The 24,509-nt window shown below is 43.1% G+C and overlaps 1 protein-coding gene across 1 annotated transcript; it reads right to left on the reverse strand.

Moving 5' to 3' along the window:
• Nucleotides 1-39: 39 nt before the first annotated feature.
• itih6 (inter-alpha-trypsin inhibitor heavy chain family member 6) lies at nt 40-24,306 on the reverse strand. The gene is made up of 17 exons (XM_061828459.1): nt 24,132-24,306; nt 23,603-23,638; nt 18,585-18,739; nt 14,518-14,628; nt 13,861-14,111; nt 11,746-11,906; nt 11,561-11,677; nt 8,548-8,719; nt 5,797-7,221; nt 4,972-5,004; nt 4,860-4,877; nt 4,683-4,724; nt 4,580-4,609; nt 4,425-4,466; nt 3,187-3,300; nt 2,688-3,071; nt 40-1,774 (listed from the first exon to the last, which is right to left on the reverse strand). Exons 1-17 carry the CDS (start codon nt 24,237-24,239, stop codon nt 1,518-1,520), a joined length of 3,456 nt encoding a protein of 1,151 aa, XP_061684443.1. The 5' UTR covers nt 24,240-24,306; the 3' UTR covers nt 40-1,517.
• Between the last annotated feature and the right edge of the window lie 203 nt (nt 24,307-24,509).

A 24,509-nucleotide genomic window follows, 5' to 3' on the forward strand; every position in this document is an offset into this window, starting at 1 on the left:
TAAGAAATGCTCGAAACCTAAACGTGAACGCTGTGTTTTTGCCAATTTCACACTATACATTGTTTCACTTAACAACATTGTATGTGTGTGTGTGTGTGGTGTGTGTGTGTGTGTGTGTGTGTGAACAAATGTTACCTGAAAAGAACTGGAATACTCTTTCCTCATTGATATATTGCCCTGCCTTCCTCAGCATACAGTGCTGTGCATCTCTTTTTATTATTTATTGAAAACAAAAAGCCCCATATGTGGTTGTGCTGTTTTAATTATCAATGTTTGGCCTTTGAGACCCACTACTGACAATTTCCCAATGAATTGATGAAAGAAATAGGTCGAGTAGCGGAGAACTCACTGTCCTTGTTTAATCACTAATATGTGAACAACCCCTAATGTCCTGTGTAACATCCAAATAATTAAATTCTGAATGAAATTATAGAAAAATTAAAAGAAGCACATGGCGAAATCTGGAAAAAATGGTCTGCCATTCTTTTTGGAGAGTAAACCCCTGGCCCCATACATACGATAACACGCATTTTGCACTTTTCCCACAATGACAAAATAGTACTGCTTGTCTTAAAAGTATTGAATCAATGTGATGTAGAGTAGCCAAACATCATACTCAAAAGTAAGAGTATTGTTGTTTCAGAATACTTTAGAATTGAGCCCTATATTATTTACTTTATTCACTTAAGTTACTTTATGAAGAAACTGCTTACCAGACTTAGTGATTGTGTATACATGTGCGACACACTAGGATATGGGTAATATGGCAACATCCAAAGCCAAAATAACAATAGAAACATCTGCAACTTATCGCAAGAAGGTTTCTCAAGTTAGAAGTGGGCTGAAATATCCAAGTTTGGACAGTCACAATTTAAAAGCTGCACCTCTGTAATGGAAACGCATGATCGTCTGTTTTTGTGTGCATGGCCATGTGACTGCCTTATGTCATTTGATTAGTGACTTGGGGTCAAATGACATTAGTGATCCCGTTTGATTGGCGCAACGGGCCCCCTAGTATGTGGAAGTTGAAGATGGAGTCTAAAAGTAGACGTGCACACGCAATAATGGATAAATAAAAGTAGCTAACGGCATGTCTGTCATTAAAACAGTAAAAGTACTGAGCCTTCTTTTCATAAATAGTCAAGTAAATATAAACGGTATGGAGCATTTAAATTAATCTGACAAGTACAGTTTATCGAAAATGTTACTTGAGTAAGTGGAGTAAATGTAGCAAGTTATTATAACTGCTGCTGCACAAGAAACATTGTGGTGATGAAGCGGCTTCAATAATGGGCTTCTGTGATGGGTCAAACACTTGTGCGCATCTTTGTTTGGAATTTGTGTGTGTCATCTGAAAGCTCCTCGTCACCGCTGGACAAAGAAAAGCAGACAATGTAAAAAAAAATCACTTTTGACGCCATAGCCTGGCCGAGCACCAGGTCAAGCTCAGCCTTTATGAAACCACGATGTCCCAAAAGCGTCCACTTGGACCCGAGTCACACAGCTGCCAGGCGATTTTACTCGCGGTCCACCACGTAGCTGGCATACGGATGAGCAAGTAGTCGCTCGATCTCCGACTTGGGCACCACCCAGCATTGCTCCACATGTCGCTTCAGTACAGTGTCTTTCACCAGCTTCTCCTGCAAGGTGACTGGCATCAACTGGGACCCTCGCCTCAGGACCCCGAGGGGCAATATTCGGTCGCCATTATCGCCACTATGCTGATGATGATCTCTAACCACTGTGACGCTCATGGCAGCATGCTGAAACTGGCCTGCAGACAGAAGATCGACATCAAACAATAGAGGCTGCAATGTTGAGTGGACAGCAAATTTAGTAATGACTTTTTCAACCAAACAGGGGTGCCATCAGAGGGTGGCCACGACCCCCCACCGTACATTTGATGATCACCTGGTTGCCAGTGACTCCGATGGATCCTTGTGTCAGTTATGTGTTTCATTCTAATTGCAGCCAGCCAGGACCAACCCAACGTCAACGGTCAGCACACACATTCACACCTATATGCAATTTAGAGTCTCCAATTAATGCCCGTTTTTGGGATATGGGAGGAAAATGGAGTGCATGGAGAAAAGGCACGGGGAGAACTTGCACACTCCACACAGACGGGAAAGGGATTTGAACCTTGCTCCTCAGAACTGTTAGGCAGTTGTGCTGCCATGCCCATTGTTAATAATATTCATCCAACCATTTTCTTAGCCACTTATCCTCAAAAGGGTCGCGGGAGTGTTGGAGCCTATCCCAGCTGTCAACGGGCAGGGGGCGGGGTACACCCTGAACTGGTTGCCAGCCAATTGCAGGGCACATAGAGACAAACAGCCACTCTCACAATCACACCTAGGGGCAATTTAGTGTCCAATTAATGTTGCATGTTTTTGGGATGTGGGAGGAAACAGGAGTGCCCGGAGAAAACCCACGCAGGCATGAGGAGAACATGCAAACTCCACACAGAGAGGGCTGGGATTGAACCCAGGTCCTCAGAACTGTGAGGCCAAGACTTACCAGCTGATCCACCATGCCGCCACACTTTAATTACTGTTGAGTTATTGCGGGGAATGGTTGTGTGTTTCTATGTATCCTGTGATTGACTGGCAACCTATCTGGGGTTCCCCTTGTCCCCTCCACAGGTCAAGTGGGAGAAAACAGATTGATGAACTGTGGCGTCTTACCCAGTAGGCCTCGAGTGGAGACCGACAGTCCTCGTCCGTGCGTGATGTAGAAGCCAAGGTGTGCCATCTGCAGGTAGCTGGGGTGCTTGTAGCGGTGAAGGAGAATCAGGAAGCGCACACCCTCAGCGAGCCGGATCCAGCAGCCCCGTTGGTCGTCTACAGTGATCGTCACGCCGTGCCTTGTCACGGACCCCGTTTGATCGAAGCTGAGCGTATCTCGCCCTTCGCCTTCGACAGCCACCTTGTCCAACGAGACCATGATCGCAATGTTTCCCGAGCGGCCCACGGTTGCAGAGATGTTCAGCCAATCGAAATAAGTTCGGGAGCGGTTTTCGTGACCGGGCTTGGAGGGAGCACTGGTCAGGTGGCCATCCACGATCAGTCCTTGAAGCAATCGCAGATTTAGTTCGGCGCCCGAAAAAAAGAAAAAAAGCCAGTCCGGACAAACAAACGTAAATTCCAAAACAACTATTCTACTAACTGTTAAAGAATGAACTACCTCTGTGCGGGTCCTCCACCAGCCTTAGCACGTCATTGGCTCGGCCATCGACCGTGAAACACAAGTTGTGTTGTTGCTTTGCCAGCTGCAGCACAAAATGAGGATCTCCATCAGCTGCAAAACAGGCAGTCGAGCAATATTAAAAACAGACATTGTCTTCCCTTAATCTGCGAATTACTCAACCCACAGACCAGCACAGGATATTCAGAACACAAACAGTGGTGTTTTGAGCTATGAGTTTAATTTGTTCCTGGATCATTCTCTTAACTCAAAACACATCTAAAATCATCTTTCCCCTTCGAACTGAGTAAAAACGCCATTAATAATTCCAAGCCACCTAAAAAATAAAGCAAGACATTACTGTTATGTGTTTTTAATGAGAACAAGACTTTTTAATAATTTTATTCATAAAAAAGCAGACCGTAATAGTAGTGGTAGTGCTGCAAAATGTAAATCTGTTATTTTTCAAACTCCATTAAATGTTTGACGACAATTGCTGAAAATATTTGTAAAGCCTAAAAACAATATGCTACTGTCAAGCCACTCTCTCCCCTACCACTTATTTTATCGTCAGTAACCTCCTTCAGATTACATCATCTGCACACAATATAATCCAGGTGCATGCTTCTACCTCCACTCCAGTAGGTCACTTTATGTTCTCATGTCTCGTGTTTACAACCTACAGCCATTTCCATCCTCTTTGCCAAAGTTTGCCATCATCTGTCCCTCCAATTTCCTTTCCTGGATGCCAAAGTTGTCCAGCACTTCTTCAACACCCCCATTTCTTTTCCCAACAGTATATGTTTTAATGTCTCAAAAGTATTCTCTGCCAATTGACTGCCCGTTCTCTTACTAGAGCGGATCCAACTACTAGAGACAAATTCCTTGCATGCTTTTGACGTTTTGGGAAAAATAAAGATTCTGAACATGTCCTTTATAGTCTGTGCCAATCATGACACTCTCTCTATCTGGGATGCTCAGACAGACTCCATTGAGTTCCTTCCAGAATTTCTTTTTCATCTCTATCCCTTTTGTGTTGCTACCAGTCACGTTACTGTACAAGAAACACGCTCAGTTTCACGTTTCAGTTAGCCCTTCCTGACTCAACCCTCTGCATCCATCCGGGTTTGGGATCACCATGCAATTCGCACTGGTTTGTGACCCTCAGTGGGCTGCATTAAATAAAACACATGATAAGTAATGGCTTAAAGTCAATGAGTAGTTGTCATGTCAGTCACCTGATGAGGAGAAGTGCTCAGCGCTTAGTCTGGACGGTGGCTCTACAAACACAAGAGGACATTTGACCAAAGAACAGTAAGCACTCAAATCAATCCCAATACTGCATGTGTGTTGTGATATGGCTGCAGTTCTACCTTTTGAGAACGACACTTACCAAAAGATTCTGTGTCTGCAGCGTTACGCCCTAAAATGGAAGACAAGAAAGCAAAGGTGTTCAATGAGTCAGAAATGCGTTCGTGCTGGTGTTCTGAACCTACAGGTGTCATAATTGAGATCGTAGTCATAGGTTGCATCATAGTCTGGAAAAAGCAACACACATTTATCATTAAGAAATGACTTTTCAACATGTCAAGAATGATTAACTCCCTTCGACCCTTGTGAGGATAAGCGGCTCAGAAAATAGATGGATGGAAGAATGATTAGCTCATACTTGCCTTTCACAAGGTCAGTATCTGTTTAATATAGAAATTATTATTGATGAGAATGAAGATTGTATTGAAACAAAGTGCTTTATTTTTCCTAAAAATGAAGAGAAAAAAATCTCACCTTTTCTCATGATCTGTATAGAGGTGGAGATGTCTAGTGGAAATGGGAAGTAAATATTTACAATTATTGTCAATCTTTAATATGTTTAGAACATAGAGAGGGCTAAAATTTCTTTCTGAAGGCCCACTGCCCCGCCCCCATAAAACCCCCAATAACAATAGTACAATCCTCTCATCTCCATTCATGTATATTCTGCTGTTTGAAGCAGTTATAAATTAAAAAAAAAGTAGTGTCGCAATGACATCACATAAATCAATCAACCCTAAACCGTTGGTGCATCCAATCGGGTCTTACTGGGCTGTGGAACTCCTGAGGTAGCAGATGTCTACCAGTTAGACTAGCGGATTGCAGATTTGGTGGTCACTAAAGCAAAAACTTGGGCATATGAGCAGCTTGGTGATGCCATGGAGAAAGACTTACGTGATGCTGTGTGTACATTTATGAGGAAAAAAATTAACTTAAGTTTTGCAAAGGAGTCACTGATAGTGTAGTGGTACACTTGCCTGACCTTGGTGTGTTAGATGTGTGATGTGGGTTTAGTTCCCACTCAGTGTGTGACTGCTTCTATATGTGCTCTTTAACTGACTGGTGACCAATTCAGGTATTTGTTCCATTCAGGTCCGCCTTTTACTCAATTTCAGCTGGTATAGGCTAAACCGCCCCACGGCCTGAACTAGGAGAAGCGGTGATGAAAGTGGATGGATGAATTTTAGAAAATGGCAACAATATAACAAAGAGTGAAAAATTTATGGGAGCTGAATACTTTCCGAGCCCACTGAATATGGGTGGGCAATGTTGTGCCTCAGTAGACGTGGGGATATTTACCCAGAAGACCTGCCGCCTCCCACAGCCCGGGCGCGTCTGTTACACCGGGCATGGGACCAAAGGTGGCGGCCACCAAGGTGGGAACATTCACGTCGATCCCAGCTGGCACCTTTCTCACGTTTCCTTCCAAATCCAGAGGAGAGACCGGGGACGGAGTGGGCGGGGTGAACCCAGACAAGAGGTGTGACGGCGATGTGCCAGGAGACGTTGTGCTTCTCTCCAGCTCCGTGTGTCTGGTTGTGAGCTGGGGTGTCAAGGATCTCTCAAGGAGGGCAGGAGGCGTGCTGCTGCTGGTCACTCTCGGCAGCATGCCAGGTAAAGCGGGTGTGGAAATGTTTTTAGGTCTGGGAGGCTGGGCTGTCTTCGGAAAATGTACCGGAGAGGTGGACATTTTCCCACCCCGAGGCACCCAGGCATTTCTCGAAACATTTTGTAAAGGCTTTTTGCCGGAGAACAGCACTGTGGGAAATTGAGTGGTGGCCAGGCTGGAGGGGGCCATTTTTCCCCCAGTTTTTGCGATGGCAGGAGGTACTAAAGGTTTTCCAATCTGTCTGGGAGGGCTCAGGTTGAGATTGTTGGTTTCTGAGTTAGAAGAGGAGTGGGGACTTTTTGCAGTTGATGTTTTGACCGACGTGGTTGTCGTGTCAGAGATGGTAGGTTTCATAGTGGTTGGAGTGACTTGGTCTGTGTTGGGTTTTACAACAACTAGAGATGTAACGGGCGTGACAAAGTTGTACTCTAGGGAGAGGTTGGTGGCCTTGTCGACCAGAAGCTTCTGGGTTACCGCGTCTGGTGTGCTGAGTTTGGTCAGGAGCAATTCCTTAATGGTGAAATATGCCCAGAGACGATGCACAAAGCTAGAGATGCCTTCAGGAGCCCCCGAGCAGTCCGGTGAGCGCCAAGTGCTGTTAATCAGGACCTCATTCTCCAGCTTTACACGCTGCTTCGAATCACTGGCAGAGATGGAAACCTTGAAATTGTTCAACTCCGCTGGAAGCCTTCCAGCGACTATCAACTCGGACCCTCTGAAGTAGTTTGGGAAGAGAGAACGGGTGACATCAAATGCCTGCTGGTCCAGATAGTTGAGCTGGACATCGGACAACAAGGGGCTGGCCACTTCGTCGTAGAAGCCCTTTAGCTGCAAAGTAGCGTCTGCGTCCTCAAAAACCATCCGAGCCACACCGCGATTGTCCAGGGCCAGACGTTTAAGGAGCAGGAAGTCGGCATCCTCCCCGAAGGCCAGGCCGAATAGAGAAGCCGAGCCCAGCGCCTTTTTGGCATTGCTGAGGATAGCATCGCCAGCCGTGACTCCAATCGTGGCCTCACCGTCGGTGAGGAAAACCACGAGGGGGACACGGCGGGAGCCGGAAGACGGAGCGTTGACGAGCTGGGCGGCCGAGAGCAGAGCTGTGTTTATGTTGGTCCCTGTAGAGAGAAAGAGAGAACAATATTGGTGAAAAACCCAGAAAGAATAATACACAATATGGACAAATGGTGTTAGCTGGTATGTTAACTCTAACTCAACAGTCAAGCAGGCAAATGACAGGGTTTTGTTCAATTTAAATCCTTTATCCCAATATGAATCCTAAAACCTATTTGGGAAAACTAATCTTAGTTGCAATCTTACTTTAGAACTGTAATCCTTAAATGAAATTTATGTCACCTAACTTCAAACCTGAATTTGAAACCCTAATATTAGTCTGTAGCCTTAATATTAAAACCTAACCTTTTTTTGAAACCCTAATCTTATAGCTCTCTCCCTGACCTCAAAATGAAATACCTTAACGACTAATACTAAATTTTGTCTGAAACCCCACATTGAGAGCCCAACCATGGGTTTGAACCTTAATTTGAAACATTCATTCCTTATAACCACTCATTTCCAATACCACTTATCCTCATGAGGGTCATGGGAGTGCTGGAGCCCATCAAACGGTCGACTACACCAAGAAATGGTCACCAGCTAGTTTCAAGGTACATATCAACACCATCACTGAGCAAGACTCGATCCCATGCTGCCAGACCAAAGTCAGGTATTTGTACCACTACACCGTCAAGGAGCTGTCTTGTAACTGTATTTGTATTTGGAAAACTGACCCTTGTTTGAAGTCTTAATTTATAATCCTCACCCTGAATTCAAATCTCTATTTGAAATCCTAAACCTTGCATGAAAGTCTTATTTGAAGGGCTTATCCTTTTTTGAAACCTTAACCTTGGTTTCTCACCCTAAATTGAAACCCTGCCCCTGTTTAAAACTCTTGTTTTATAACCTAAAATAATTAAAAACCCCAACCATTGGTTGAAACTTTAACCTAGACTTTAAAACCTGAATTTAGACCTTAACCTTGGTTTACAACCATAATTTGAAAACCCAAACAAGACATTAACCTTGACTTTAAGCCCTAAATTGAAACCCTAACCTTGGCTTCAATTCCAGAGAGCGATATTTGTCTATTTTTTTCCCTTCCATTTTTTTGGGGGAGTGGGTAGGTGATTGTCCTGGATTCTGACCCAGGGCATGGGGGTGGTCGGCGCAGATTTGGGTAGGCCAAGCACAGTTATGGTGTGCACTTGGACCCCATGAGAACCACCACTGCAGTTCAAATTGATCCCCTTCTGCCATTCATCCACACAGAAATATGCGCAAACACGTGCATGTGTGTATGCGACTAACTAATCCACACAATATCATGAAGATGACATTTAAGGACGCAGGTAACGTGCATAGAAATCCAGAAGTTGTCGACTCACATCCCTCGGCAACAATCCTCTTGATGAATACTTTGGCATCTCGCACATTGTGCCGAGTGGCTGGCACTGTGCCTCCTTTCTTCCAAGTGTGGACTTTATCTGAGAAAGTGACGATGTTAAAGTGGTCTCCTTCCCGAAGGTCCTCGAGGATGGTGTTCATTGCCTCCTTTGTCTGGTGACACAAATCAGAGGATGGATATTCCAGAATGGGAGGACTTTTCAAGTAAGCAAAAGTGTTTGAAAAGACTGTTGAATTAATTTATAGTGAATAACATTTAATATTTAGTGGCATAACCCTTACTTGAGATTACTGCATCAAGCCTGCGATCCATTTACTTCACCAGAATGTTGCTTTCTTCATTTGAAATGCTTTTCCAGCCTTTCATGGTGGACGCAATGTCATGGTTAGGGCTTCCATGGCTGCACTAAAGGCCTGGAAAAGGATTTCAAATAAAGAATGCAACAGTCTGGTGAAGTCAATGGGTCGCGGGCTTGATGCAGTTATTGCAAACAATTGCCAATGTTGTTCACTTGAAGTTCATTTAATAATGTCGGTTCAACTCATTTTGCTCACTTGAAGCCTGGGTGGCTTAAAATAAAAGGTGCTCTGTCCTGAGTTGTTTAACAGATCTAGATGTAAATACCATGAAATAATAGCTGGAATTCAGAACTTTTAACTCATTTATTTTTTTTTATCTCAAACCCAAATCTCTTCAGTGCACAACAACTCGCAACAAATTGACCTTGCTGTTCCAATACTTTTGGAGGGGAGTGTGTAATGTGTGTGTCTGTGTGTATACCATGTCTCGATTTTTCTCACAAAATATACTTCCAAAGTTGCTATTAAGTTTTCCGGACATACAAAGAAAGTGAATCAAATAAATTTAGAAATTAAGTTGTGCGTAAACATGTGTAATTACACAGGGGAAAATTATTAAACATATGAAGAAAGGGAAGTGCAAAAAAGGCATGGAAAGCCAAGACAACAGCTAAAAGCAATCGATAATGAAAAAGCAATCAAGCCCCTTCTCAGTGCAATTATCAGCCGGATGAGTTCTAACTGATGGCCTCCAAAAAACTCTCATTGCTAAGGTGTGAGTCAAGACACATCTCATGATGTGGAAGAACAGAGAACTTTCTCAAGACCATTGCAGTGTTGCAAAACATAACGATGCCATTGGCTGAAGACCTAGCTTCTGAACGGTCCAATGAGCACAGTTGAGGCTGTTATATGCAAGTTTAAAGCTGATTCTACCCCCATGAATTTGCCTCGAGCAGGCGCTCCTTGGAACATTTCTAACAGCGGAATGCAAAGAATAATCAAAAGGGTTGTCCAAGACCCACGGACCACCTGTGGAGACCTTCAAAAAGATCTGGAATTAGCAGGTACTGTTGTAACAAGGAAAACAGTGAGTACAGTAATGCACTCCACCGCCATGGCCTGTATGAATGCTCACCACCCAAGAACTCATTGCATTAAAAAAAAAAAAAAAAATCATCAAAGCTCATTTAAAGTTTGCTGAACAATATTTGGTTTGGGCAACCCAGCTAAATACTGGGAGATTATAGTCTGCTCAGATGAGAGCAAAATTGAACTGTATGGATGTGATTAATGCAAACTATGATTGGAGGAGAAATAGCATCGCAAATCACACTAAAAACACCATAGCAACAGTAAAGTTTGGAAGTGGGAATATGATGGTGTGGGGCTGCTTTTCAGCAAATGGAACTGATAATCTTTGAATTATCGAGGGAAGGATGAATGGGAAAATGTACAGAGACATTATTGACAAAAATCTGCTGCCATCTAAAAGGATGATGACAATGAAACGAAGGGGGGCCTTTCAGCAGGATAATGATCCAAAACATTCTGCCAGCAAAACGCAATTGGTTTTAAAGAACAAAAAAATGAAGCTGCTAGAATGGCCCAACAAATTACCTGACTTGAATCCCATGGAAAATCTATTGAAAGAACTGAAAATCAAGGTCCATAAAAGGAGCAGAATGGAACCATCAAGATTTCCAGACTGCTTGTGTGGAAGGAATGGGCCAAAAATCCCACCAAAGCAACACATACCGCTAGTTTCTCTTTCTAAACACACACACACACAAACACACACACACACCACACACACACACACACACACACACACACACACACACACACACTGGAAAGAAGAGAATGAAATATTAAAGTGCCTGAAGTTATGAATGTAAACATGAATGTTTTTTTTTGTTTCAATGTGCCCTGCGATTGGCTGGTGACCACTTCAGGTTGTACCGTGCCTCTCACCCAAAGATAAGAAAGGAGTGGCTTCACAATAACTCCACAGCTATTCTTTAATGGCCCAGCCAGAACTCCGACTTAAACCCAATTGAGCATCTTTGGAGAGTCCTTACAATGGCTGCCCCCCAATGTTCACCATCCAACCTGCTAGAACTGGAGAGGCTCTTCAGGGAGGAATAGGAGAGGATCTGCAAATCCAGGTGTGGAAGACATACTGCATCATTCCCCAAAAATTAATGGCTATATTAGCTCAAAATGTCCTTCTACTCAAGGCTGAGCAAAGGGTCTGAATATTTATGGGTGTGTGATATTTCAATTTCTCTTTTTAATTCTCCAAATATTTCAAAAAGTGTTTTTTTCCATCAATATTGGGTGCTGTGTGTACAAAAATAGAGAACCCCCCCAAATGATAGTAGCAAATGGCTGCGTTATAACTGAAAAATTTAAGGTGGTCTGAATACTTTCCGTACCTCTGCTTGTGTATATGTATGTGTGTCTGTGTGTGTGTGTATTTATAAAACTATGAGCGAGAGGCAGGGTAGAACCTTAACTGGTCTCCAGTCAATCTCAGGGCACATATAATATATAATAATATATATATAAAATAATAAATAAACCAATACTAAAAATACTCCTGAATTTATCCTCCAATTTTGGAATGAGCCATTAATTAGTAAGAAAGTGAACAACAACAGCGTACTTCAGTGTCTGATATTTTCACAGGACCTGTTTGATTTTGGTGCCGATCATGGAGCCACTGACATCGATGACAAATATGACATCCTTAGGAACCACAGGAAGTCCTCTCGGTGCAAAATAATGCACAAAGTATCCGTCAAAAGTCTGAGAAGACAAACGTCAGAGATGCATTACTTTGCTTGACAACATTGGGATCCAACCACGTCACTCACTTGGATGTCACCCATGAGGCCTGTGAGCTTTACATCATACTGAAGAACAAAGTCCGCATTTAGACCCTTGGGGGAAATGCTGATCTGCTGCTGAGGAGTTGGACTGTAACGAACCCGAGCGCAGCCGACGCTCTCGTCGACCTTTGTCGATGGGGGAGGGTCTGCATCACCAAGAGGAACACAATCTATTCACCGCGCTGTCAGCTGGAAACATGGTATGTCCATACATGATAAAATTTCTATATTATTACTCACAAATTTACGATGGGGTCATCGATTAAAATGATCAGTACAACTGCGGGTGAAGTGAAGACATACTAAGCAATCACATACCGTCGCATTATCGTGTATTTCTATCATATGCCATCGCAATCTCACGTGAAAACGTCAAGTATAGCACTCAAGTATTATTTGAAATCACAGATGAAAAATCTGTATTTTATCACACGATTATGGAAATGATATGGTACGAGCGCGACATGATCGTCCGTGGACATCAAAGTTAATCTGTAAATATCAAAATCCACAAGCAGTGCACATCAAATCGCAATCAGCTAAGCCTCTCACATTCCAAAAAGTCACAGTGTCACAAAAGTGTACCTAACTACATGTCACAGTATTCCCTCTTGCTACGTCTACTAACGATTTAGATGTGAAGTGGGCTTAAAGGTCAAGTGTTGTCAAACGGATGATTTTTGGCATATTATTAATGAAAAACCCACAGCCAATATGGTCCCATGTGTTTTTTTCACCAGAAAACATGATTTTGACGTATACAGCTTTTTGTAACTCCCGCCTTGAAAATCCTCTCAGGGATATGTTTTTGAGAAGAAGCAGGAAGTGACGTAAAGGACAGCGGCGCCCCCTTGTGGACTTGTTTGTTTCCATTAGTTTTACCTCCGGGAATGTAGCTCGTTGTTCCTCCGTGTTAGCCAAAATGCCGGCTCATTGCATTTCTGGACATTGCTTGAACACTCGGGAGAATGGAATTACCCTTCATAAGTTTGAAAGAGACTCTGTTCGTTGCGAAAAATGGATTGCACGGGTGCAGAGGACGAGAGCTTTGTGGGTTCCAAATAAAAGGTAGGTGTGTATACAGCTACTAAAACAATAATAGTTTGGGGCGGACCACGTAATCAGTCTCTCTCATAACTTAGCAAAAGATCCGCGTATGAAATGTGTTGATGTGCGCATACAGCTACTAAAAAAAAATAATAGTTTGGGGCGGACCATGTAATCGGTCTCTCTCATAACGTAACAAAAGATCCGCGTATGAAATGTGTCGATGTGCGCGTCGCCCAGCCAACAATGTCTCACTCAGCCTCGTCATCGCGTACTGGGGCGACTTTGAACATACTCCTAAAAGCAACATAGCTCGGCTCCACCTCCTCCTTATATGCCACCACTGGTGCCGAAACTCAGCCACACCGGCTGAGGCGCCGCGTTCGGCGGTCACAGCTTCTGCGGCTCTGAAGAACCCAGCCGAGAATGCGTTACTCAGTCGCGTGTGCGCATAAAGCGCCTCAGCTCGAATGTGAACACCCCCCTAAAGCCACACCGGCCGGCTGCGATGAGCTGTGATGGCTCATCTCGCCGCGGAAGTGGATCGGATGGGATGCGGTTTGGCTGTGATCAGATATCATCTTAATATGGCTTGAAACAATAGTGTTATATTGCCCCGGTAACTTCACTCGGTTGTGTGGTGTTGTCCTTCTCGAACAGAACTTCGGTGTCAGAAGGGGTGTCGGAAAAATCCGAATATCTCTGTTGTTCGGCTTCCGTAGTAGCAGGCACTGCGCGTTTTCAACGGCGGAAGTGAGGATGATGTCAAGGACAGAGGACGCGACTAATATGGCGACCACTTGGATGACGAGGGACACTCAATTACGCAACTATGTGCATGGATGACGCGTTCTCCGATCACTTTTTTTCCCCCGTATAGACATTGAAGTGAATACTGGTATATGTATTTTTCATTACAATATCTATTTTAGAATGTTTATAGGGATTACAGTCCTACTTTAAGTGCACCCCAGATTGCCTGGTTGCCAAAGACTATTCTAAATGTTTGAAAGTGGCTCGTTTCATTGATAGGCAAACATGAGCCAGAATTACCTTGACCCTCATTGTTGGACAGCAGTCTACTCGTACGCAGTGGAAGGACCTTGATGAAACTGATGCCCGTTCGCTCCGTTAGGCTGATATCTAACGTCAGGTTCTGCACGGGTTGGCCGGGCCTCAGACCCACGCCGAGCTCGTAACGGCCGAGTCGGCGAGGCAGTAGGTCCTCGTAAGTCAGGCAGAAGGACATCCGAGATCCCGGTGGCACACTTACCGCAACGCGAAACTTCTCAGTCTCCCGCTCTCTAGTGGAAAGAAAAGAGTCGTCAAAAAGAGCAATGGAAAACTCAAAAGGCACTGTGCTAAAGTCTTGGGCTTAGTATTACTACGGCAGTGGTTCTCAAACGTTTTATACCAAGTATTACTGCAAAAAAAATATTTAGCTCTCACCATCATTAAAATACTGTGGAAAAAATAGACCCTAGTGTTTAATGATAACGAAAGTCTAAAGTATGTGATTACATTTTGTACTTGTCAGTTCTACCTCGATGTCCCGTCACTGTTGAGGTATTTTAAGAACAGGTGCGTCAGAGGTATGCGCTCTAGTGAATTCATCTTCAATGAAATCAACTTAATGAACAAATGAGATGGTGGCCAAAGACTTTTGCACAGTACATTAAATTATTTTGCGCTCATTAGTCTGGAACTAACTTGGTAGCGACCAGTCCTGCTGTTTTTCCTTGCTTCTTTGCAGCGTCGTATATTTTCCTGGCCGTAGCTCGTTCCTTCACCTGGGCTGCGTACACTTTTCCACCGGACGTACTGATGGGATGGAGGGAAAATCTATTGAGATTTACAGTAATTGCATTTCGACAAAACCGTCCGTTCGTGGACTGCAGGTAGTGAGGGTTAGGGGTTGGAGCGCTGCCACGAATTCATTCAGAACCACTATTACAATGTACGGGGATTCTCTACTTGATTATTTAGTTTTGGTTCATCGTTTGCTTCATTGTTTTAATGTTCTTTTTTGTTGTTGTTGTTTTTTTGTTAAGGTGTAGGTCACCACACTAATAAAACTAGAAAAATGCATCACTTGTCTGACCTGATTTTGACCAGTCCTGGTACATACAACAAAAACATGCAAACAACAACAACCAAAAAAAGTACATGAGAGCGAGAAATGCTGCGCACATGCAAGGGATGTCGCACTTATGTGCTATGTCGCAAACATATCACCGCTTCAAAAAGCCCAAAGTCAAGGTCAGGAGGAGTTATTTCTTGTTTGCATGGTTGGCGTGCAAATCCTCATTTTTACGGTAGGCATGAACATTTTTTTTTAACTAATACAACCCTGTAGGTAGCATGGTGCACGATTAGTTATCACATGTGCCTCACTGAGTTCGTGAATGGATAATTGAACTCAATTGGATTTTTTTTTTCTGACCAATTTTATATTGATCGAAGAATAGTCTGCTGTCTGGGTTTCAACAGTATTTCTGGAATACTTCATTTTAAGTGTTTGTGCGGCAGAGGCAGTGTGGCACAAACACACTTTGCTCGTTACCAGTGAATGGCGTGACAATAGAAAGAAAATAAAAGAAAATATAAGAGCAAAAAAAAAACCCCAAACAAACTCAAGGCATACTGACTCTCAGTGTTCCACTTGACACAGCAGACTTCCTGATCTCTGCTGACCAAGGGGGTCACATGACAAGGTTCTTAATTGAGGTCAAATCCTTAGAGTAAATATATAACACGAGGGGAAAAAAAACTTCTACGAAACACTAAAATAAACCCACAGGCGTTAGAAGGTGTGAGTGGAAAATGCAAGGCGCTTGTGTTTGTGTGCTGTGAAGGTGAAGGAGCGGCTGTGCGTCTACCAACAAAGCCTTCTAAGTTTCACGTAAAGAAACGTTAAACGCGTTACACATTTTTTCCCCTCTGAGTATTTGGTGGCGGCACAGGCTCCGAGTGTGCGGGAATATAAATAGGTGCATGGAAATCGTTTTAAATAGCCTCAGAATAACACATCCTGGAGCTTAAAACTAGGAAGGCAGCCGCGGCACGTGTGTACGCAAATTGCGACTTCTCCCACTTGGCAGCAGGCCTTGGTCAACTGGGTCGGTCGGGGAGGAAAGTAGCACTCGGCAAACTGCTGTCATTTTCTCCTCCAACTTTCTGGCCGCCACGCACAGAAGGTGGCATTCATGCACTCTCGGGTTCACCTCCTCCTGAGCCGCTTCCGTTCCGATATCTAGCGTCGGGATGGCTGCTACTTATTTTTACTTTTTTTGTTGACGTTAGGCACTTTCAAACGAAAGCGCTTCACACCCTGAGCAAACGAATGATGCAACAACCCCTGACGCCTTGCATAATTCCTCTCAACTTTGCACTTTAAATGAATGCTCTTTGGTTTCAATTAGTTGCCAAACGTGGAGGAAAATATAGGTCTCACTGGGCCATTGAGAAAAAGTCGTTTGTGGATATTCAAGCATTACATTCCTAAAAGTAAAGCCATAGCGTTCAACACTGATGGATCGACATCCAGGGTGTCAAACTCATTTTTGTCGCGGGCTACATTGTAGTTACAGTTTCCCTCAGAGGGCCGTAATGACTGAAACCCTAAAAATCTTTAATAGCCTCATCATATTCACATATCAAATGTATTAACTTGTTTTGGAATCAGAAATCAAGGCTAATGGATTTTTCAACTTTGTTGATGTTTGGTAACACAAAAATGCTTGCAATATCTCAATGTTATCATTTATGATGTGGCAATTTAAACATTTTGAACAGATTTTAACAAGAATCATGGAGGATGACACACATAGCCATATAAAATAATGTGGCAGGCCAGATCTGGCCCACAGGCCTTGAGTTTGACGTTCGTGATCTACGTGCTTCTTGTGTATAATAATAATAATAATAAAAAAATCAGTCTATTTGCAAAAACAAAACAAACAAAAAAAAAATCACCTATTTTGCATTCTTTATACAGTAAGTCTGTCTCCGTATATTGATGCACTAAGATACCACAAAATGGCGCCAAACTCCTAGCGAATCAGTTATAACCGATCAGTGTCAAGGAAGTATGTTGAAGCGATGCATCTCGAGTGACAGACTAACATCTTTGTATGTCGGGACGAGTTAAAGTTTAGCCCGGGTTGTTAGTGGGACCTACAGAGAGCTTTTGCCACATGTGCACAGGCACCTCCAAGACATTTTTGGGTAGAATATTTATCTCTGAGTAATTATTTTAAAATGAGTTTGAAAAATATATATATGAATAATCTGGGAAGGATTTGGGGCTCATGTGAAATAGTAGTTTGAAAATGAAATGAAAGGAAAACAAGGAGCTACTTCTTTGTGGAGTCACGTCCGAGCGGAAACTGTTGTGAGCACTATTTAATGGGCTTTTGTAAGCCACGGAGAAATGTCTTTTTTGGCAACCCACTCAACAAAATTCGCATGGCAACATCCAACCATCCATCCATCTGTTATCTGAGTCATGTATCCTCACAAGGGTTGCAGGAGTGTTGGAGTGCATCCCAGATAACTTAGGACAAAAGTTGGTCTACACCCTGAACTGGTCGCCAGCCAATCACAGGGCACATAGAAACAGACAACAGTCGCAGTCACAATCACACCTTGGGGCAATTTAGAGTCTCCAATGAGTGCACGTTTTTGGGATGTGGGAGGATGCATCGTGAAAATGTAATGCGTGCCTGGAGAATTTTATTTTATTTTATTTTTTGGGCATTTACTCGTACCTGAGTTGGGAAATCTGGATTGGTTGGTGACAAATACTGTCGTAAGGTAAATTACTGTTTGCTCATCCCCGGTTGGCATAAATGTCTTTCTCAGTCCTAAGTTTATCGCTAAAACCAAAGTCAGAATTTTATTCTTTTCGTGTTAAAAAGCCACCTTTTTCCCCTCATGTTTTTTATAGTACGTATTTCCCATTTGAAATGATGGTTCTTACACGGGATGCTGTTTCAACTGTATTTTTGTCTCTTATAAGCAGTTTTTTTTCCTTTTGAATACTGTTTTAATAATGTAAGCACATTGAGTTACCTTGTGAATGAAATGTCTTAGAAAATGAAAAATTGTTTTGCTTTTTAGAGTGGAACAACAGAACTGCAGTGACCCCTAAATTTTGACCTCAGATACGGGAACAACAAGAAGATGAAATAGTTAAAAAAAAAAAAAAACATCAAGTACTTCATCTTCTGGATTGGTGAATATAGTTCATAATTTTGATTTATGCGCTATGAAGCGAACTCATTTTTGGAATGGTGAACTGCACTTTAAAGTAGTTTGTGTAGAAAATAAACTTTCCCAACACTGCCTGTATAGGAAAGTTCTCATGAATTTGTGCCAGACAAGTGGCACACTTGTAAAATTCCCAAAAAGACATGACTTTGTAAACAAGGAGAAAAGTCGTAAGGCACAGGAGGACAGATCGTATCACTTTGCACTGACGAGAGCTGCAGCTCATACCGCGATTTGAAAGTCTTAGTGGTTTGGAAACCGTGATTTAAAAAAAAACCTGTGACATACCTTGAAATGGGTAACACTCGTATGCATTGTTGAAAATGTTTATATGGCCAATTAAAAACACTTTGAGGTTGATATTGATTACAGAGGGTCACGCTCATACACAACTGCGTGCAAATAGTGGCAGGCTAATAACAAATGTAATTCAAAAGATAAAAAGTCATCGCAGTCCCCATATGCCTGTTTTGCAAAATACCGTATGAGTGTAAAGATGGACTTACATGGAGAAGTTGGAGATGAAGGCTGAGGACGGCAGGTCCACCTCGAAGGCGGCCTCCTTGGTAACGACCATCTGGTTCCAAATGGAACTCTGCACCGTGGTGACAGCATAGCGAGAAACTACAGAACACTTGACGTGGTAGTCGGTCACCTTCAGCTGGAAGCGCGGCAGATGTCCAAAGAAAATTGCATGAATTGCAATAATTTCAGGCATTTCATTTTGTTTGGCATTCATCCTCGCTAAGGTTGCGACCGTGCTGGAGCTCATCCCCACCAACTCTAGGCGAGAGGCGGTTTACACCCTGGACTGCTCGCCAGCCAGTTGCCGAGCTCATAGAAACAAACAACTTTTCACAGCTATGGGTGATTTCAATTGATTTTCAATTAACCTGCCCTAGATTGTCCTTCTCAAGGTTTGTGTTTTAGTTTTGTTTATATTTTGTTTCATTTCAGGTTTTCCTGTGTCCTGTCTTGTTCATGTCTTGTGTGCCCATCTCAGTGCCATCTTTTCGTCTAACTTGCGCCAACCGTGTTCCTCCTTGTGTGGTTCATTGTCATTGTCAATGTGTCGTCTATTGTCAGGTTTCTTAGTTGGTAATTTCCAGCATTTTTTTTTGTCAGTTTAAATCTCGTTTTTTTTTTAACTTTGACAGTTATTTACATTTACCTTCATGAACCCTCTTTGACTTTGTTTTTTTAATAAATCCTTTTTGATTTTACTGCACCTTGCCTCCCTTCTTCCCTGCACTTGTGTCCACTAAGTTGCCGTCAAACTACAAATTCTTTTAAGAATGGATTTGTCCAGATTTTAGGGCCGCCAATCTTAAATAATCAACACGTTCAATATTTACGACCAACAGCTTTCGTCTGGAGCCAAAGTTGGCCGAGTCATGACGTGGTAAATTTTGAACAGAATATTGCTAATCGAGAAGCACCTCAACTCAAAAGGAGAAGAATGTTTGAGGACAAATAAATCAAGAATGCTTTCGCCCTCTCTCTCTTATTTATTTATCTATTCATTTATTTATTTTAATAGAAATGGTTTACCCGCAGGCGGCACGGTGGGTCACCTGGAAAGCGTTGGCCTCACAGTTCTGAGGTTAGGACCCGCCTGTGTGTAGTTCGCATGTTCTCCCGTGCCTGTGTGGGTTTTCTTTGGGCACTCCGGTTTCCTCCCAGATCCCAAAAATATACAACATTAATTGGACACTCTAAATTATCCCTAAGTGTGATTGTGGCTGTTTGTCTCAATGTGTCTTGTGATTGGCTGGCAACCAGTTCAGGGTGTACCCTGCCTTCTGCCCGTTGACAACCGGGATAGTGTCCAGCACTCCCACGACCCTCGTGAGGATAAGTGGCTAAGAAATTGGATTGATGGATGGATGGATTTACCCAGATGTCAAATATTTTAAAAAGCTTGTGTTGTGTTTTTTTTTTTTTCTTTTCTGGGTGGGGGTTAAGATGCAACGAATGGAATTTTACAAGGCTCCAGTCTTGGCAAAGTTCAGGTACATTCAGGAAACTTCAGCACACATAAGTTTCTTTTACTTTGGTTTTGTGAGATCACATGTGCTCACGCAAGGATTTTTTTGATTGGCCGTCGAACAGAATTAAGAACAGAATGTGTGGGGCGTTCTGTGTTATTTTCACGACCAAAAATTAAAAGCCAGATTTACGACCTCACCTCTCTCTCACATACAATGCCTTTCTTTGGTCGATTCCAAAAAACTCAATAATTCGGCCCCCTAGACTATTATGTAACTCAACAACCACTTTACGACTGAATGGAATATTAATGAAGGAATTTCCACCCAAAGACTCTCGTGGACTGACAATGGCCTCCCTACCAGTTAGCTCAACAGTGCTCTCCCTTTACTGCAGCCTAAAATAATGATTTTGTCTGGGGTGCGCCTCTAACATCAAGCTAATATAGTTGAATCATGGAACATAAATATTTGAGTCTTTTACATTAACTCCGTCTAGTGCTGCAAACTAAGCCTGATCGCGTGAACCGAAGAAGCCTGGTCTCTCAGATGAGATGCCAAACGTCTTCCAAGACTAACAGAACAGTGCAGTCGGCATCGATTTGATACTCTGGGAATATCACATGAATGACAACAGGTGAGTTGGACCTGCTGCCATCTTGTGGTAGAACATGTAATTGGTGTGGCTGTCAGTACATGTCATTGGCATCGACAGAGGACCAAAGATACTCTTCCACAGACACTCTTCCATACCAAAGCTGCCCCTCACACTGTGCAACTGTCCTATATTATCCAACAAAACCTTGGAGTTCCTGGACATTACAGTCTTTCAGGACCAGAAGTGGGAGACCAGTATCAACTCTATCCTCAAAAAGGCCCAGCAAGAGATGCACTTCCTGTGGCTTCTGATGAAGCAAGGCCATCCCGTCGGAGCTAGTGAAGCAGTTCAACACAGCACTCAACGAATCGGTCCCGTTTTCATCCATTTCGGTCAAGTTTGGCTCTGCCACATAAAAAGGACTCCAACTACAACAGAAAATCAAAATTGCAGAAAAAAAAAAAACGTTGGTAGCCTTGACCCACCTTGCGTGCTGCCAGTACTAAAACAAGAGAATGCAAAACCCTCTTGTAGCCTCCACATCCTGGTCACCACCTTTTACAGCTCCTTCCCTCAGGTAGGCGGTATCGAACAATGGAAACTAAAACCAGGAGACAATACAACAGCTTGTTCCCTTGCCATTGCTATAGGAAAGGTGACTCTCCGGACCATCCATCAGCATTCCGTGGGACACAGAGCTGTGGTGTAAATGAACAAGACACTGAAACTCCAAAGTGCTCCCCGGGGGCTTAGGTTGCCCCCTGCAATGACCAAGACACTGAAACTCCAAAGTGCTCCCCGGGGGCTTAGGTTGCCCCCTGCTCCAGTGTGTTCCTCTTACAAGTACGTGCGTTCACTGTGATGGGTAAAATGGAGAGAAGAAGTTTCATATACATGCATACACATTCATGACTATTAAGATGGTTCTTCTTCTTCTTATTGGTCAAGTATGTAGTGTCAAAATGGCTGTCTATTATCATGCGAGAGTGGCTCCAACTACTCGAGATATTCCTTGTGTGTTTTTGACATCCAACCATTATCCAAGCTACTTATCCTCACAAGGGTCACGGGAGAGCTGGAGCCTCTCCCAGATAGCTTCAGGTGAAAGGCAGACTACACCCTGTACTGGTTGCCATTCAGTCGCAGGGTAAACATCGGCACCATCACTGAGGGGGAATAGATCCCACGCTGTCCGCACTAAAGCCAGGCGTGTGTTTACAACTACACCATCGGTGATTCTTGCTTCTGATATGCATTACTGGCAAATAAAGAGGATTTTGATGGTGTAGGGGTTGGGCATCACTGGCATGCATGAAACACAGCAAAATGTTGCCAGCTGTGGCGAGAGGCTAGAAAACAAGAGAAAACGCCCACATTTGTCCTAACCCTATTCCCTCGGACAACTCGACAAAACAACACAAAGAGTCTCTCTGTGAGCAGTGTCTTGCCCCCCCTGCTTGTTTACACGGGCCACGCCAGCGCCTGCTGAGACTAGTGTGCTCAGCGAAAACTGCAGTCCCAGAGCCGCATGGGGGCTTGCTGCTGGGATTTAAGATGACCCTATTTTGGGAAGCACTGAATACCACAGGTGCAAAACTGCTCACATTCTGTCCCCGAGTAGAATGAAAGAAAAACACGTTCTGTTTAAAGAAGAGCTCCTGAGAGCATTGAACTCCTATGTGGAAGAAAGTAAAAAGTACACACTCTGAAATTTAGTAAAAGACAAAAGTAAAAATGTGTTTTTACAGTCCCTTAACTTATAATAGCTGTTTTGGTATAACAGGGCAATAAATAAATAAATAAATAAATTAAAAAAACATTGTTGCAAACAAAATATTTTCCTCTTTTGTTTTTTTAACTTACACTGATGAAAAAATGAAATGGACCACTCTTAAATGTTCAAATGAATGATCAATATTTCGCTTCATGTTTGACACTTTGCAACAACTTAACCAGATAAACGGAAAACATGCAATCCATCCATTTTCTGAGCCGCTTATACTCATAAGGTTCGCGGGGAGTGCCGGAGCCTGTCCCAGCTGTCAACGGGCAGGAGGTGGGGTACACGCTGAAATGGTTGAAGCCGATCGCAGGGCATAACGAGACAAACATCTGCACTCACAGTCACACCTAGGGGCAATTTTAGAGTGTCCAATTACTGCAATGTTGCATGTTTTTGGGTATGTGGGAGGAAACTGGAGTGCCCGGGGAATACCCACGCAGGCACAGGGAGAAAATGCAAACTACACAGGGGGCTGGGATTGAACCCAGATCCTCAGAACTGTGAGGCCAACCCTTTCCCAGCTGATCCACCGTGTTGTCCAGAACGTGCAATATTTTTCCAAAATAAAGAGTTTTTAAGTGAAATGCTATATTTGGGGATATTACAGCTTTGAGTGCTTTTTTTTTTTTTTTTTTAGCTCGAAGGCTTCAGCCCGACCGCCAGAGCGAAAGAGAGGTTAGGCGAGGTGGTGAGGAGGGAGTGCACTGTCCACCCCTACCAGTCCAAACCAGGCCACAGTCTGTCTCTGACCGACTGGATGCAAGGCTTTTGGTGGTCACCCTCAAATTTGGTTAACTTACCTTTATTTTTGGTTGTAGAAACGTGATAATTTATCCTTTATTTGTGGTTTATTTTGTCCCTTCCTTTGGTGATTTTGGTTTTAGCTCATTGTTTAACCAGTATGTTTATATCTTGCCATTTTGTTTTTCAAACCCTATGTTTAATGTAGGTTTTAATATTCCAAAGCATAATGTGACAGTGGATCGCAGTTTTCAAGTTTTAACTTTGGTTTAGAAATGTTGAGAAATTTTGGCCTAGTGCTCACTTGAGCTAGCACACCCTTATGTGTCCTCACTGATAGTCCCACATTGTGGTTTCTACCTTTGCAAAAATTTACACTTCATGGAAGCAGCATGCAACAGAGTCAAGACTCACCGCTGGTCTGGTCACTTTGTTTTGCCGTTTTGCCCTCTGCAATGAACACACGAGAGCCACACTGAGAATATTTGTGAGAAACCACAACGAGCTGCTAGAAGAAGACAATTAGTGATCGGAAACTTGCTGAATCCTGGCAATTCATGAATGGAGGGGAAATTAAAAGCATGTGTGCGTGCAGGATTTCACATTCGTTTGGTCCACAAGTCAGTCACATTAGCACATTTCTGGGACGACACCAACGACTCCATGGCCTGACAATGAAATGACCTGGACGAATGAAAATATCCAGCGGCAACTTGTAGGCTTGAAACGGAATGAAAAAAACAAACGAACTAATGTCTGTTCATCTATTTTACAATTCACAAAAAAGTTAATACACAGGTATACTGATCTTTGTTGTTAAACATGGCGATTGTTGGAAACATGAAGTCATGCACCATTACAAAAATGTAAGTTTACCTTTCAAACTATGTAAGATTTGACCATTATGTCGCATTGTAAAAAGGGAGAAAAAAAATGTCCTCACCCTTGGAATATTTTCTCCAGTATGAGCTGAATATTCCTGGGAAAATCCTTCTTGCACATAAAATAAGAAAAGTAAAATGGATTGGACGCTCAAATGCGTCATTCTCATTATAAAGCACCTTTTAGGCACGAGACTCAGCTGATGAAAAGCGAAAACTGCTCACATCTTAACTGCTATTACGCATACGCACGCTGCCTGCATGGGTTTCCCACCCTCTCCTCCCTCCTCCCATGAGAAAAGAAAAAATCCCTTTAGCTGCTGCACAGGAAGCAAAAAGATGGTGAGAGTTGTCCCCCCCCCGCCCCCCCCCCCAAAAAAAAGTCAAAATGGGATTGAAGAGAGCAGCTCTTCTGTGGACACCGAAGATTTCGCAGGGTG

The sequence above is a fragment of the Syngnathoides biaculeatus genome, chromosome 2, assembly GCF_019802595.1.
Source record: "Syngnathoides biaculeatus isolate LvHL_M chromosome 2, ASM1980259v1, whole genome shotgun sequence".
In the NCBI taxonomy this organism is placed as follows: Eukaryota; Metazoa; Chordata; class Actinopteri; order Syngnathiformes; family Syngnathidae; genus Syngnathoides; species Syngnathoides biaculeatus.

Bases quoted from the DNA above. Each gene is read 5' to 3' on its own strand.
- itih6 (XM_061828459.1), bottom strand. From the start codon at position 24,239: ATGAGAATGACGCATTTGAGCGTCCAATCCATTTTACTTTTCTTATTT. The intron at 14,629-18,584 runs GTAAGTCCATCT...CCATCCCATCAG, and splicing joins TTCATCTCCAACTTCTCCAT to TACGTCCGGTGGAAAAGTGT. The intron at 5,005-5,796 runs GTAAATATCCCC...CATTTCCACTAG, and splicing joins GGAGGCGGCAGGTCTTCTGG to ACATCTCCACCTCTATACAG.